Consider the following 15,633-nt stretch of genomic DNA (forward strand, 5'->3'; position numbering starts at 1 on the left):
TTAGGTATATCAGCTTTAGGTGTATCGTCCATTAGGTATATCAGCTATAGGTGATTCGTGCATTAGGTATAATAGCTTTAGGTGAAACGTGCAGTAGGTAAAACGTGCATTAGGTATATCGTGCATTAGGTGTTTCGTCCATTAGGTTATTTGAGCTTAGGTATTATAAACTTAGGTCAGTCAATGTTTAGGTAAAATGATCGATAGGTAATTTAAAAATAGGTGAATCAAGCATAGGTGATTCAACATTAGGTAAATCAGTTTTCGGTATTCTGATATGTAACCGTGACGTGGCGGGGACGATCGGTACTACGGTACTGCAGCTAGCGATGATCTCGTCCAAGGAGCGCGTCGGGCTGAAGTACTCCACCCTCGTCATGCTGAAGCTAGCGCTGGCGCTGTTAGCCGGTAAGTCTCAACCCTCATCGTTGGCCACAGCATCTTGACAGATGATTGTTGCAGCGACAGTTTATCAAGAGCCTCTTCGGTCTGTGTGCGCCGTCGGAGATCGGAGGTGCGGAACATCTTTTCCTGTGGCTGTAAAGTCCAAGCGCAGCACGGCACTTCCACTTCACTTTGGTGATGATTGATTAATATAAACCCTAAGTATAGTATAGGTACTTACCTATTGAATAAGCCTTAATCCCTCGTATGCTTAGATACGGATCCGTGCGTGGGCATTTTAACCTAATCTATTTAAATGTCCAGGTCACTTTTTAATTATCAAATTTGACAGATGCTGCCTGTCAAATTTAGGGGTTAAGTATTGTAAGCCGACCATAGATGTACCATCGCTCACACTGCTAACTGTAGGTACATCGGTGTACTTTATGCCTAATGTAATAAGGTCCACCGATGTACAGTTAGGAGTGGTGCTGTTTGTACCTACCCCGAGAAGTGAAAACGTATGGGCTAAAAAATGTGTATCGTTTTTCTAATTTCTGGGTTAGGCAATATACAGTATGCCCAGAGTGGCTAGACAAGAAAAACACTGTACATATTTACTGTTTAACACATTCACTGCCCCCGACGCACATGTGCGTCCACCGTCATACAAGTTTGTTCCTAGGCCACGCCCCCTGGCAGTGAATGCGTTAATCCTTTGAACGCTACACCTATGTGCGGCGCGTAATCGTGGACCTAATCAGAATGCATTAAGGTTGATAATGTTGATATTGGGTTGTAGCCGCGCGCGTCAGTTGACGTCTTGGGCGGTCAAAGACAAAGAGTTAACAAACAGGGCGTTTTGAATAACCGAGCTCAGCCGGCGTATTATGGATGGTTTTATCCACGTGATAAAATAACTGTCACTTTCCAACACCGCGGGATAGAAAGTGACGGACACCGTTTTATCACGCTGGCACGCAGACAAGAACGACCATCGTATCCGTACAGCAGTGTTAATAACACCATACAAATGTGCATTTCAGCGTTGCTGTCCATAGCCGCGGCAGGTCTGTTCGCCGTGCAGGGCGATGACAGAGGCTTCAGGGTGACGAGAGGAGAGGCGTTCTACGTGCAGGTAATATTCATTAATTATATTACTTACTCATATGCGACGTTTTCTTACGATGAGTTTCTTCTAGGAAACATCATCATCATATCAGCCAGAGGACGTCCACTGCTGGACATAGGCATCCCCCAAAGAGTGCCACAATGACCGGTCTTGCGCCACCCGCATCCAGCGGACTCCCGCGACCTTTACGAGGTCATCAGTCCACCTAGTCCTAGGAAACTTAGCTAGACTGAAAGGAAAATGTCATATCTATTAAGGGATTCAGCTGAAATTGTACGTCGCAAAAACCATAATGTGTATGTGTAGTAATGTTGTTACAGATGTAGTGAATAATTATTTTCTATCGTATTTTCACGGAAACGTCCGAACGTGTCTTGCTATTTTAGTCAGCGTCGGTACAAATAGTACTGAGGTTGACTGAAGTAGCATGACAAAAACGGTATCCTCTAGGGTCGTCCCATTCGTTTTTTGCCAAGTTGTTAAATTAGTGCTATTCTGCTTTCGTCACCCATTCTACATTCGTCACATTCGTCGGTGGGCTTTATCATCTTTGGTCATATTTGTTGTTTGCCTTTTTCTTATTCCGACCCATTTCGGTATTCGTCATTAACTTGTTTGGGCATGTTCGATGTTAGTCTATCTCGTTTTCAGTCTCATTCATTATTCGTCATTTTTTCATCGACACGTTCGTTGTTGGTCCCATTCGGTTATTGACAAGTTCTTAATTTGTCTTATTCTGTATTCTGTCATATTCTTCATTCGTCACTTTCGCTGGTAATCTTTAAGTAGCCATACTACTGTGCCCTGGTTTAAGACCAGGCACGGCACGACGGAGTAAGCCCCGTGTCCCCGTTTTGGACTAATCTCCCCTACATGTGTATTGTTTAGAATACATTTAATTAATATTTAAGTATAAGGATTATTGTTTATGGAATCAAAACAAAAAACGAGACAAATAGTGAATGGGACGAATATCGTATAGGACAAATATCGAACGGGACGAATAATTAACGGGACAAATAGAGAATGTGTCTAAATTTCAAAAGAACCTAAATAAGAAAAATACGAAATTAGAATAAGTCCAAAGACGATAGGACGAATAACGAATGAGACTAAAAAAAGAAATTGACTAACATCGAACATGCCCAAAGAAGATGATGACGAATACCGGAATAAGCCGAAATAAGCCGAAATAAGAAAAAGGCAAACAACCAAATATAACCAAATATGAAAAAGACCACCTATGAACTTGACGAATGTAGAATGGGCGACGAAAGCAGAATGGGACTAATTTAAGAACTTGACAAAAAACGAATGGGACGACCCAAGAGTATACCCGAACATCTCCATCGTATGAGAACAATTATGCACATCTGTACCTATCTTCTCTTATCATAGGGGTCATCCATTAATTACGAGTACATCACACAAAATTCAGATTTTCTGTCTCACGAAAGTTTTGTTACTAATGACCTTGATTATAGTCTGTATCTTTAGGTATTTAAAAAAGAGTGAACAAAATCTACCCTCAAATGGCTTCTTAAGCCAGTTGAGGGTAGATGAAAAATGAAAACATTACATGATCAAATAATGTAGGTTAAAGTCAGGTCGTTCAGTGACAGATCCAGGTGGTTTTGTATTTGGTTGGTTTATAAATTAATGTTATAACTACCCGAAAATGTACAAATTTAAACAGTGATTTATAACCATATTCATAATGTTCCAGATCGTGTGCATAGTAATAAACTCGCTTCTATTCATCATGTCTGTCTACGACGCGCTGTTCACTCGCCGCAGCGGCGGAGACCCCACGCACGAGACCGACTCCACCACCATCAATAATCCCGGCTTCAAGGAGGGTCGAGGTAAGAACTTCTGTTCGACCACGTTGAGTTTGCACTGACTCGCTTCTATTCATCATGTCTGTCTACGACGCGCTGTTCACTCGCCGCAGCGGCGGAGACCCCACGCACGAGACCGACTCCACCACCATCAATAATCCCGGCTTCAAGGAGGGTCGAGGTAAGAACTTCTGTTCGACCACGTTGAGTTTGCACTGACTCGCTTCTATTCATCATGTCTGTCTACGACGTGCTGTTCACTCGCCGCAGCGGCGGAGACCCCACGCACGAGACCGACTCCACCACCATCAATAATCCCGGCTTCAAGGAGGGTCGAGGTAAGAACTTCTGTTCGACCACGTTGAGTTTGCACTGACTCGCTTCTATTCATCATGTCTGTCTACGACGTGCTGTTCACTCGCCGCAGCGGCGGAGACCCCACGCACGAGACCGACTCCACCACCATCAATAATCCCGGCTTCAAGGAGGGTCGAGGTAAGAACTTCTGTTCGACCACGTTGAGTTTGCACTGACTCGCTTCTATTCATCATGTCTGTCTACGACGTGCTGTTCACTCGCCGCAGCGGCGGAGACCCCACGCACGAGACCGACTCCACCACCATCAATAATCCCGGCTTCAAGGAGGGCCGAGGTAAGAACTTCTGTTCGACCACGTTGAGTTTGCACTGACTCGCTTCTATTCATCATGTCTGTCTACGACGTGCTGTTCACTCGCCGCAGCGGTGGAGACCCCACGCACGAGACCGACTCCACCACCATCAATAATCCCGGCTTCAAGGAGGGTCGAGCTAATTCGAGTAATTGCTATAAGATACGCAACTTTTGTTACATTGTCGACTTTTCACTAACACCTTAAAACTAAGTCCCCCGCCGCGTCTGTCTGTTTGTGTGTATGTAATGTATGTTCGCCATTAACTCAACAACTTCTGAACAGATTTTCATTCGGTTTTCACATATCAATAGAGTGATTCTTGAGAAGGTTTAGGTTATTTAGGTGTATAATTTGTTAAGGTTTTGTGTAACCCGTGCGAAGCCGGGGCGGGTCGCTAGTGAGTAATAATTATAACCGAGTCAATTAATTCAATACCGTAATGTAATGTTACGCGCATGCGAGTTGTCACAAAGTCTTTATTAGAGGTCTAAATTACTGTGTACAGGTCGGATTCAGCCCGGGAAATGAGTTAAATTTCAATTTAGCCTGCACGAAAGAAAGTAAAGCAGGCTCAAAAGCACCCAAGTGGCTTAGGGTCGCCCCAGATATATCGACGCGCATTCGGCAAAAGCCGATAGGAGCCGCAATAAGAGCGAAAAAGCCGTCGACGCGTCGGCAGGCGCCGGCCGATGCGAGCCGAGCCGATCGACGACTTTTACGCTCCTATTGCGCAGACATAAAGCTTTTTCCTATCGGATTTTGCTGAATGCGCGTCGATATGTCCCTACATATAACCCTTACGGTCCAATTTTTATTAACTCACGTTTATAACGGGTCTAATTTTAAATTCTAATTTATTCAATTACCTTTATTTACCGACGTTTCGACACAGGTAAATCAGGTAAATTTCGCGTTAGACCCGTCTATAAATGTGAGTTAATATGTGTTAAAACGCGGAAGTTTTAAATATTATATTCCAATTTTTATTATCTACCTATCATTCCCCGCTTGCTTCCAGGTATCTCGATGACGGACGCGTCCGGCAAGCCGTACAGCAGCAACGGTCACGGTTCAGTCGCCTCCATGAACACGACGGCCACCACGCTGACGGGCGCCTCCGAGGCCAGCATCACGCGCTCGCCGCTGCGCTCCTCGCTGAAGAAGCCCCGCCCCGCGCCCGGCCTCGGCATCCCCAACCCCGGCTACTCGGGCCACTCCCCCCCGCTCAACAGGAACGGCAGTCAGAAGAAGGTGCGCATACAGACGCACAGTACTGAGGTATAGGCGAGGCGATACCGCACGCACGGAGGAATTGACCGTATCGAATATAATGTGAGTCTATTTGGGAACGAGTAGTGTCCCACCGAAATCGGATTTATTGCCGAAACCAAAGGTTCGGTTTTGCTCTAGTTTCTACCGAAACCGAACCTGATTTGAATTATTTTTATACCGAAACCGTCGGGAGGACGCTCGTTCACCAGTTTTTTTACGGAAAGCGACTCTTCGGCGAAATGGGAATCGGCCTGTCAATAAATAATATCAAATAAAGGTGACGTTCGGATGTCAACTGCAGCTGCATTATTATAGCATTACTGTTGCAGCGTCGCTGTTGCCGCTGTTGTTGTCAATTTCCTCGATAAATTGAATGACGCAATGAATGTCATAATCGCGGCAGTGATGCGGCGGCAAGCGTCACTCATTTTAAATTGACAGATACAGCGGCGACAACAAACAGTAAAGGTAACATTCCATTTCTGACCGCAGCTGCACTACTGCTCAGCACGTCGATGTTATCGTCAATTTCCATAGTAAAATGAATGACAGTAACGTCGCAACAGTAATGCAGCTGTCGTTGGAAATGGACTGTCACCTTAATTTAACTCCAGTTGACATCCGAACATCGCCTTTACGAAAGCATGTATGTGTCTTCGAAAGCAGAAAAGGACTAAGAAAAACTTTGGACATTGATTTACTTGTTTAGACATAAATTTAGACCAATTTTATACACTAAACTTAAATTGTAACAATTTAAGCAATATTTATTTAGTGACATGGATATACTTAAATCCACATTTACATAAAATAGTTATACAACAATTATTTTGGGGTTATTCCCACTAGTTACCACCAAGTTCTTACCAGTGGTAACTACTGGGAATTATTTTCTCACCTTTTACCAGTGGTAACTACTGGGAATAAAAATCCCAGTAGTTACCACCAAGCCGAGTAGTTACCACTGGTAAGAACTTGGTGGTAACTAGTGGGCATAACCCTTATTTTGCTACGGCAAAATGTAACATGTCAACTTTTGTAGTAAATTAAACTGCATGTATCTGTTTTTTTGGATCGAAACGTCAAATTCAATATCTAGAACCACATTAAACGCTTTTTAAACGATTTTTTTTACAAATTTGATTGCAACTTAAATAAAATTTTATTTAGATACGATTGTCATCAGATTAAATTTGAACTGGATTGAACTTTACCCTGGAACCCATAGTTGTATGAGTTTTATAACATAACGATTTGTAAAGACACTTTGTTATGGTTCCAAAGTTTTTGCCGAGTGTCCAGTACGGCTACCACCAGTTTTGACATTGACATAACGCTCACGTTTACGTAACTTACTTTCTATGCATCTCGCTCGTACTCGCATATGCGAGCAATAGTGCAAGCGAGATGTACAGAAAGTAAATTACGTAGACGTGAGCGTTATGTCAATGTTAAAACTGATGGTAGAGGCTCAGATAAACACCTAAAATTACCTGAAAAGTAATACCTGAAGTTGATACATTATTCTCAAATACGCACCTTAGTCCTAAGGCAAACGAAACTTGTAAATGTCACTGGTCTTACCTGACTTAAGTAATTTAGTAGGTATATTTAGCTTGTAAGATATGCAAAACCAAGATATTTGCTTATATTTGTAAAATGCTCGTTTTTATACTGGGTGTTTTTTCGCCCTTAAGCCATATTATGCGAGGTGGGTACTATACTAAACAACTTCGACTATGAGACCAACTTCAAAGTCGCGAAAAACAACAAATATTTTTTTACTATTTCTTGACTGGTCCCATAGTAATAAAATTTCAGTATTGCCTAACCATGTCACCTGTCTAACCATCTCGGACGATACGGCTAAGGTATCTCAGGTAGACTCAAGTCCTATTAAAATCTTTTACCTTGTTTAACCTTTTGAACGCCTCTGTCAAACCCAAGCTAGCAAATATAAACCTTACTACTCATAAATAAGGTTACTTTGACAACGTATGCTATAGCACTTATAAGCGTTCTTGGCGCCACAGGCACGACTTATTACGACGCCCTTAACCTTTTGGACGCCAATGACCTATATATCCGCACCGCAGGTCCAACGCCAAAGACTGATTAATCGGTCACAGACCACAGAGCAAGATAGACCTACGTGCATATGCATAAAGTTCAATTTCAGTTCTGACACTTTGGTGACGTGGCGTCCGAGTGACAGCTTTTGTGTTTGACACGGCGACGAAAAGGTTGAGGGTTCAAAGGATTAAGCGGCAATATAAATATAAGCAAACATCAAAAAGCATCGCACACACTGATGTAGATATCGGTTAAGTGGCAAGTGTTAAAGCACGCTTCATACATCATGAATCTCTACATATCTCACTATTTACACCTTTTTATACTGATGACTTTATATCGCAATAAATTTATTTGTGAAATGGAGACCACATAAATGGCTTGAGAGCAATCAAAATGATTCTCGTTCTATGGTATTCTTGAGTGATCCGTTTTTATGAGTATTTTCTTGTGTACTTATATGAACATGACCAATTTTAGACGAAATCTTGTGAAATACAGCCACAGGGTTATGTGGCGATCAAAGACGAATAGTAAATAATAAAGATCTGAATAACAAGGCAGTTGTATACATATGGCGTAATTATAAAAGTTTTCAGTCATTTTGAATGGCGCTTGGCATGGTAGTAACGCCATTTATTCGATTCTTGAGTTAAATACAGAAGAGCAACGAAAGCTGGTCAGTTTGTATGAAAATTTCACTAACAGTGACCCGATTTCATTGCTCTTTGGAGTAGATGGATAAAAAAGTAAGAATATATTTGTCAAAAATCTTATCTTTATTATTTACTATTAAGGCGAAAAGTTTCAAAACTATTCGAGAGTAAATGTCATAGTTATTTACAATCAAATAGTTGTAAGACTTAATACCTTTTTTTACACAGTTTTATATACTTAATTACGTTTATGTATATTTTCGTGAACAAAGTTCTTTTCTATATATTGTCTACGCGTGTACATAGTATAATTATTACCAGCACAAAGTGTTGAGAGAATGTTTTATACATATAGCTTGTTGTATATTTCTATGCAATTCATTTTATCACTTAACTGTAAGTTTAGTTGCAATATAATGACTACTTTTATATAAGTTAGTATTACACAGTATTGTAAATATACATTCCTAAAATTAATAAAACCCACCAGGCTTGTTACAAGATCGTCACGTTAGTTTAGGGTAAAAACATATTTCGCCTTAAAAATATTATTTAGGTAATTTTAAACCTTGAGCGGTATAAACTTAAGCAATGCCCTTCTTGCATTCGTGTATACATTTCCAATAACCAATTTGAGTCAGACCAAGCTAAGTTAGCAGCGATTTTGATAGCACAGACTGGACAAGTGTTATTTTAAACGTCAAACTTCTATGAAATTATGACGTTTACTTAAAAGCCGTAACAGACTACCGCACCGCACCGCGACCTTGGTGCGCTGCACCCAGAAGGGAGAGGGAGAAAGAGATATGAACCAAGGTTGCGGTGCGGTGCGATAGTCTGTTACGGCTTTTACACTTTGCACAGTCTATCTGTGCAGTCGGTCTGACTATTTATGCTGCTATAGTTGGTCAAACCAAATTGGTCATGAAATAAGAACCAAAAAAATCATACTCATCCTTTTCTTTTGGGTGCTAATGATGTACTAGTGTAATAGTGGTAACAGACTATCGCACCGCACCATGGTCATTGTGCGACGCACCCATAAGTAAGAGCGAGAAAGCGATATCTCTTTCTCGCTCTTACTTATCGGTGCGTCGCACAATGACCTTGGTGCGGTGCGATAGTGTGTTACGGCCTTAAGACAAAGATAGTGTGATTCTCTTTGTCTATGTTTGAAATGAGACAGTCCTTTGACAAACTGTAAGTATTCATTTTCTAATCATTACATTAAAAACAGTGGGCATCAAACTTAATCTTAACCAAATAAATTACGAGATTCAGTACATACAATTAGTTCATCAAACTGTATGTTTCGTTTGGAATCTCAAATATGGATTGTCCGCCCAAATATCACTACTGCATAGTACCTACAGTTAGCTAAGTAATTAGCTTAGCACCCCTGCGTACAGTCGCCATATATATCGGAGCGGCCAAGGTGTTCACAATATCTGAACACGCACTCTAACGCGCTGACAATAGAGGCGTGTTCAGATATTTGTGAGCGCTTAAGCCGCTCCGATATATCTGATGGCGGCTGTACAAATATGTATGCATGCTAAGCTAATAGTTTTGCTGACTGTACATACAAGAGGGGCTTTACTTAAGTTTTCTACCTATAAGAGCGTCTTGTTTAGATGTTCCGCGCTTTTTAGTTTTCCTTGATTATAGTAGGGATTATTTCATATGCATTTTTGGCGAATTATGTGGAACAATGGGCCAAATAATTATATGAAAAATTTCAACAGGACGCTCTGAACCCTCTTCACAAGAGAGTTGACAAAACGAACGAAAGAACATCTTAAAATGGGCGAAAAATCTGTACTTTTCCACTAAAGAAATACGGATTATAGATTCATTAGAGCAAACTTCATAGACGCTTTTGTTTGTTTTTGGGATGAGAAAACACTCCGCAGAAGTAAGCATGCGGTCTTAACGCGGTTATGACACTAACAGCCTACCGCAAAAAAATCGAAATTTCGTTACCTGCCTCTCTATCGCTCTTGCATATTAGAGTTAAAGAGGCAGATAAAGAAATTTTGATTTACGTTTTTCGCGGTAATGCCTCAAATGCTAATACGCACGCTGCTCCGGTGTGTGAGCGAGACATTTGCACATATATAGCGAGGTCCCGCTCGCACACCGAAGCAGCGAGCGTTGCGCATCGAGTATGAAGACCGTGTTAAGTAATTATTTAATTAATTAACGGCATAAAGTGCCTCATAAAAACCCTCATACTTACTTCTACGGGTGTTCTTTCTTTCGTTCGTTTGGTCGTCTAACACTAGGCTATACAAAATTTTGTGCCTTAGGTACCCAACAAAATGCAAACGTGCCTTCAACCCTTAGCCTTTACCCTATGGTTGTTGTCTTGTAAAATTTAAAACCTCCAATTGTTTTCGATATAATTTAGGATATTAATTTTCTTTATCCGTCCAAACTCTGGTCTTAAGATTAGTTGATATTATAATAGTATATTTAGCTGTAAGCATGAAATGAGTGGAATCAAATTTTTTATTATTGTTAAATTTGTTGTTGGAATTCACTGTTTTATATAGGTACCAACGCATGAGTTTCAACTTTAGTACAGTTTATGTTGTGAGGCAAAATATTATATTTACAATAATATGTGTTTTCCTTCTTTCAAGTTTTGGTGTATAAAAACATTTTATATTATTTGAAAATTAAAACTTGATCCTCCTGAATGTAAGTGGTTTTATTTAATTATTACTACGTTAACCCTTTATAAGGCATAAGGGTCAGAAATTAAGTAAAATGAAACTTCTTCCTCGTGTATTCCGGCATTTTGCCACGGCTCATGGGAGCCTGGGGTGCGCTTGACAACTAATCCCAAGAATTGACGAAGGCACTAGTTTTTACGAAAGCGACTGCCATCTGACCTTCCAACCCAGAGGGGAAACTAGGTCTTTTAGGAATACTCCGGTTTCCTCACGATGTTTCCCTGCACCGAAAGGGGCTGTCCATAAATTACGTCATCGATTTTTGACGATTTTTGACCCCCCCCCCCCACCCCATAATCATCCAAAAATCATGCTTCAAATGACCCCATTTCCTCCTACTTCATGCTACCGTCATCCGATGCCCAGACCCCCCCCCCCCCCCCTAAATTGAAATGACGTAATTTATGAATAGCCCCAAAAGCAACTGGTAAATAAATATCAAATGATATTTCGTACATAAGTTCCGAAGAACTCATTGGTACGAGCCGGGGTTTGAACCCGCGACCTCCGGATTGAAAGTCGCACGCTCTTATCGCTAGGCCACCAGCGCTCTATGTAAAATTAAACCCTATCACTTTAAAATCAGGCGGGAAATATGTATTGCTCAACTTTAAACTCGGGTAAATCTATTCGACCCTCTCGGCAAATATCTACCCTATTACCTTTTCTTAATACCAAAATCGCAAATCTGAGAGATGTAACGGATAGTTGTTGGACCGGATACCGGATATTCGGCCTGACCATCGGCCGAATATTCCGTAACGTTCGCGCGGACACATTTCTAAATAGGTTCGAAATGAGTGCGCGTGCAAGTCAGTGGAATGTTTAAATTGTTATAAAATAATAAACAAGTACGATTATGACCGTGACTTTCTTAAATCCAATTTGTTTACTCCGAAATCAAGCAACGTTTCCGGTATCCGGCCGGATAGTAGGTCACTATCCGGTATCCGGCTGGATATTAGTTAAACAGACTCTGGCGCAGAGGCCGGCACGTGTTGAAGATCTTGTGGTTAAATAAAACTGATGTCTTCTGAATATTACGTTATTTTATTTTAGTAATCGACCATAAAAATTCATTTAAACACTAGTATAAATAAAATTGTATAGGTAAAATAAAATAGGGACAACACAAAATTGGGCAGCTAGTAGGTGGAAGCCATGTTTGAAAGAGACCGGATACAGATCAGTGACAGTAAATGTCACATTAGACTTGTCGCTGGTAGTGGTCGCGAGAATAGACAATATAGCCTAAGTAGGGCTTGCATTCCGGAATTCCGGAATCTCGGACAAATTTTCCAATATTACAATTCCGGAATTGATACAACTGAATATCGAAAATTCCGGAATTGGATTTAAGTACTTTTTTTAGGTTTTAATACGTTTATTATTGAAAATTGTTAAGAAACTACACTATACTGGTGATTTTTGTTGTTATTAAGTGCCTCTTAGTCATTCAGTGAACTACATATAGTATAGGTATATTTTACTTTTCCGTTTGCTAAAGCAGTGGGACAATATGGGCTCATAAAAAAGCAAAGCAATTTACTTGCTTAGAAAAGTCAGAATATTCTGAATCCTACATAAGCGAATTTTAAGAATTGAAATTTAAAAATATTTGGACGTTTTATCTTCGATTCAGAGAGAATACTAGGTTAGGAAGAGTAGGAAGCTATTATAGGTATGTAACTATTTTATAAAATTATGCATCGAATGGTTTGCTAGCAACTATAGTTTCCCCAATTTGTTCCCCGTACCTATAATAGAAGTGAATAAGTGGTACCATTTTAATAAGTTGATAAAATAAGAGGTGAAAAAAAACGTACTTCAAATTCAATTTCTCTTAAACAATATTAACCTTAATAAACGTTAAGTATCAGAATTTCACATTTTTTGTTGTTTTATACTAAAAAATCGAATAAAAATATGATAAACCCTAATTCCGGAACCAGTTCCGGAATTCCGGAATTGGAGTCCAATGTCGAAAATCAGTTCCGGAATTGGAAACCATCCAATATTGCAAGCCCTAAGCCTAAGCAAATTAGAAAAATCTCGTACAGGTATACCTTGTGGTGTCCAGATAAACATATATACTAAAAGTCCTCGAGGGTAGGGGGTGTGCTGAGGGTGGGGGGGGGGGTTTGAAGGTACCTTTTTTCACATTTTTGCTCATATCTCGAATATCTGTACGAATAGCATTATAATTACTTCGGACAAAAGCTTTAACATAAAATTTACTACAAATTTGGTTATGTTTATTTTTACTCTACCTACCAAGCATTGTGGTGTATTTCGAAGCTGGCGCAAGAGTTTATCGATACCGCTCCTCTGGGTGCTGCAGTTCTCAACAGGGACACTTATGTCGATGACATCGTGTCGGGCGCAGATTCGGTAGAAAATGCGATACTCATTCGTGACGAGCTATTGAAAATCTTGGCTTCTGCTCGTTTGCATTTAAGGAAATGGACGTCCAACGATCAGGGTTTCCTTGCAGATTTGTCGGATTCCGATTTATACTCGGAACATTTTCGAAATTTCGAGGACGTTCATGACGTATCCCTAAAGATTCTAGGGTTGCTGTGGTAGAAGAGCCGGCCGCAAAATTTCTAACCGACTTGATACCACGATGAAATGCACAATGGTTTCCCAGAAAAGTTATGCTAAGTCCGAATTCGATAGTCTGCCACGGCGGAACTTGCCGAAAGTACGAAAAAGAAGGCCACTTCCGGTGCGAAAAAAGGGGCTGATTTAACCCATCTGATACCGAGATAGTAGTTATGGCAGCAGTTAGAAATTTACATGTAGACACAGAAAAGCGAAGTCTGCCACTATTTTTTTTGCCGGAAGTGCTTGGCAGACGCTCTCAAAGGTGACCATCGGGACCCCTAAATTAACCCATCTGATACCACCATGAAACCAATGCCAGTCGGTAGGTATGAACTCTCATGTCAGGAATATATAAGTCTGCCAAGGCTTTTCCTGCCGAAACACCATGGCAGACGAGATTATGTAAGCAAGGTCGCCATCGGTTACCCTACACTAACCCATCTGATACCACCATGAAACCAATTCCATTCGGTAGGTATGAACCCCCATTTTAGGAATATATAAGTCTGCCAAGGTTTTTCCTGCCGAAACACCTTGGCAGACGAGATTATAAGCAAGATGACCATCGGTTACCGTACACTAACCCATCTGATACCGCCATGAAACCAATTCCAGTCGGTAGGTATGAACCCTCATTTCATGAATATATAAGTCTGCCAAGGCTTTTCCTGCCGAAACACCTTGGCAGACGAGATTATGTTAGCAAGGTGTACATCAGTTACCCTACATTAACCCATCTGATACCTCCATGAAACCAATTCCAGTCGGTAGGTATGAACCCTCATTTCGGAAATTTTTAAGTCTGCCAAGGCCTTTCCTGCCGAAACTCCTTGACAGACGAGATTATGTAAGCTACATCCGCATCCGTGGGACCGGTGTACGTGATTACTGTAGGCTTATTTATTACTTTATGCTTTTACATATTTGTATATTATTATGTTATTAATGAAATATATTTATAATTTATTAAACCTATACCTAATACATTGGGAATTCATTACCTGCTTACGGCAGTAGTAGGGAGTAGTGGGTGAGTTCTGGCTCACTTAGCCAGGCCAACAGTCCCTCCCCCTTTTTTTCCCTTGTTGAGGCCCTGCAACCTTACCTTGAACCCAACCTAATGTCATTGTAGCTCGAATCTAACCTAATCTATTTTTATTGCTTTTAGAAAATATTCTAATAACAATTATCTACTTTTGCAAAGTTAAATGTTGAATTCTTTATTTCGCAAAATGGAATTTTAATGTGACTATAATGTATGTGCAATCTACTTAGAAACTGGGTTTAGAAATATAAAAACACACATTTTATATAGGATAATAAGTTTATTCAAGTAATATTCTGAAAATATGAGATATAGTAACATCATTACTTATTCTGTGTACAGTGGAGAAAACATGCAAGTTGACATTTTTCGTTTTAAAATAAAGATAAACTAAACAGTATTTGCCACAAACCGATGTAAAAAAAACTTTGCAGTTGTTGATTACAATACCATATCTTAAGGCCCCAGTACACAATGGGCCATCGCCGGCCATTCCAAGGGACGCATTTATGCCTTAGAGGGAGCAAATGATATTGCTATCTCATTCTACCGCATGGCTGCGTCCCTTGGAGTGGCCGGCAATGGCCCATTGTGTACTGGGGCCTTTACAATTTCTCTCCATGAACATTTTATGATACCCAACCAACCTTCCGGTTTTCGCCCGAATGAATTAAAATATTCACCAACACCATTGACATCAATATAAATGGCTATCCGATGTCAGCCAGGTTTAAAATCCGGATCTAAGTTGATAATAAGCAATTTAAACAGGTGAACAGGTAGCTGAACAAACATTGGCATTTTGTTGGCTGCAAATACATTCGATTCCACTCCTATATTCATTTTACTCATATAGTGTTACACAGAACTCATTTGCTGTCAAGAATTACCGACAATTGTCGTGTTTCTTGTGACAATTGTCATTAGCTTCGCAAAATAAGTACTTAGTATTTGGCGATATAATGGAGTTTTTATTTTATTAACATGTTGGTGGCAAACAAGCACACCGCCCGTCTGATGGTAAGCGGTTACCGTAGCCTATGGAGGCCTGTAACGTCAGTACCAACTGTGATGTCGACAAGTGTCGCACCTGCCACCTTAGTGAAATAGAGGCCAGGCCCCAATTTCACATCGGTGACAGGTGCGACGAATTGTAAAATCACTATCGCTGACGTCACAGGCATCCATGGGCTACGATTACCACTTACCATC

The 15,633-nt window shown here is 40.6% G+C and overlaps 1 protein-coding gene across 1 annotated transcript in view; it reads left to right on the top strand.

Annotated features, from left to right (window-relative positions):
• The window catches only part of LOC134794971 (uncharacterized), a 75,719-nt gene extending 64,986 nt beyond the window's left edge, over window positions 1-10,733 (top strand). Inside the window, exons 6-9 of the mRNA XM_063766844.1 lie at window positions 1,431-1,522; window positions 3,243-3,381; window positions 5,049-6,598; window positions 6,772-10,733. Of these exons, the coding sequence (XP_063622914.1) occupies window positions 1,431-1,522; window positions 3,243-3,381; window positions 5,049-5,314 (497 nt within the window). The 3' untranslated portion in view covers window positions 5,315-6,598; window positions 6,772-10,733. The remainder of the gene's footprint in view (window positions 1-1,430; window positions 1,523-3,242; window positions 3,382-5,048; window positions 6,599-6,771) is intronic.
• Window positions 10,734-15,633: the final 4,900 nt, after the last annotated feature.

The sequence above is a fragment of the Cydia splendana genome, chromosome 11, assembly GCF_910591565.1.
Source record: "Cydia splendana chromosome 11, ilCydSple1.2, whole genome shotgun sequence".
NCBI classification, from domain to species: domain Eukaryota; kingdom Metazoa; phylum Arthropoda; class Insecta; order Lepidoptera; family Tortricidae; genus Cydia; species Cydia splendana.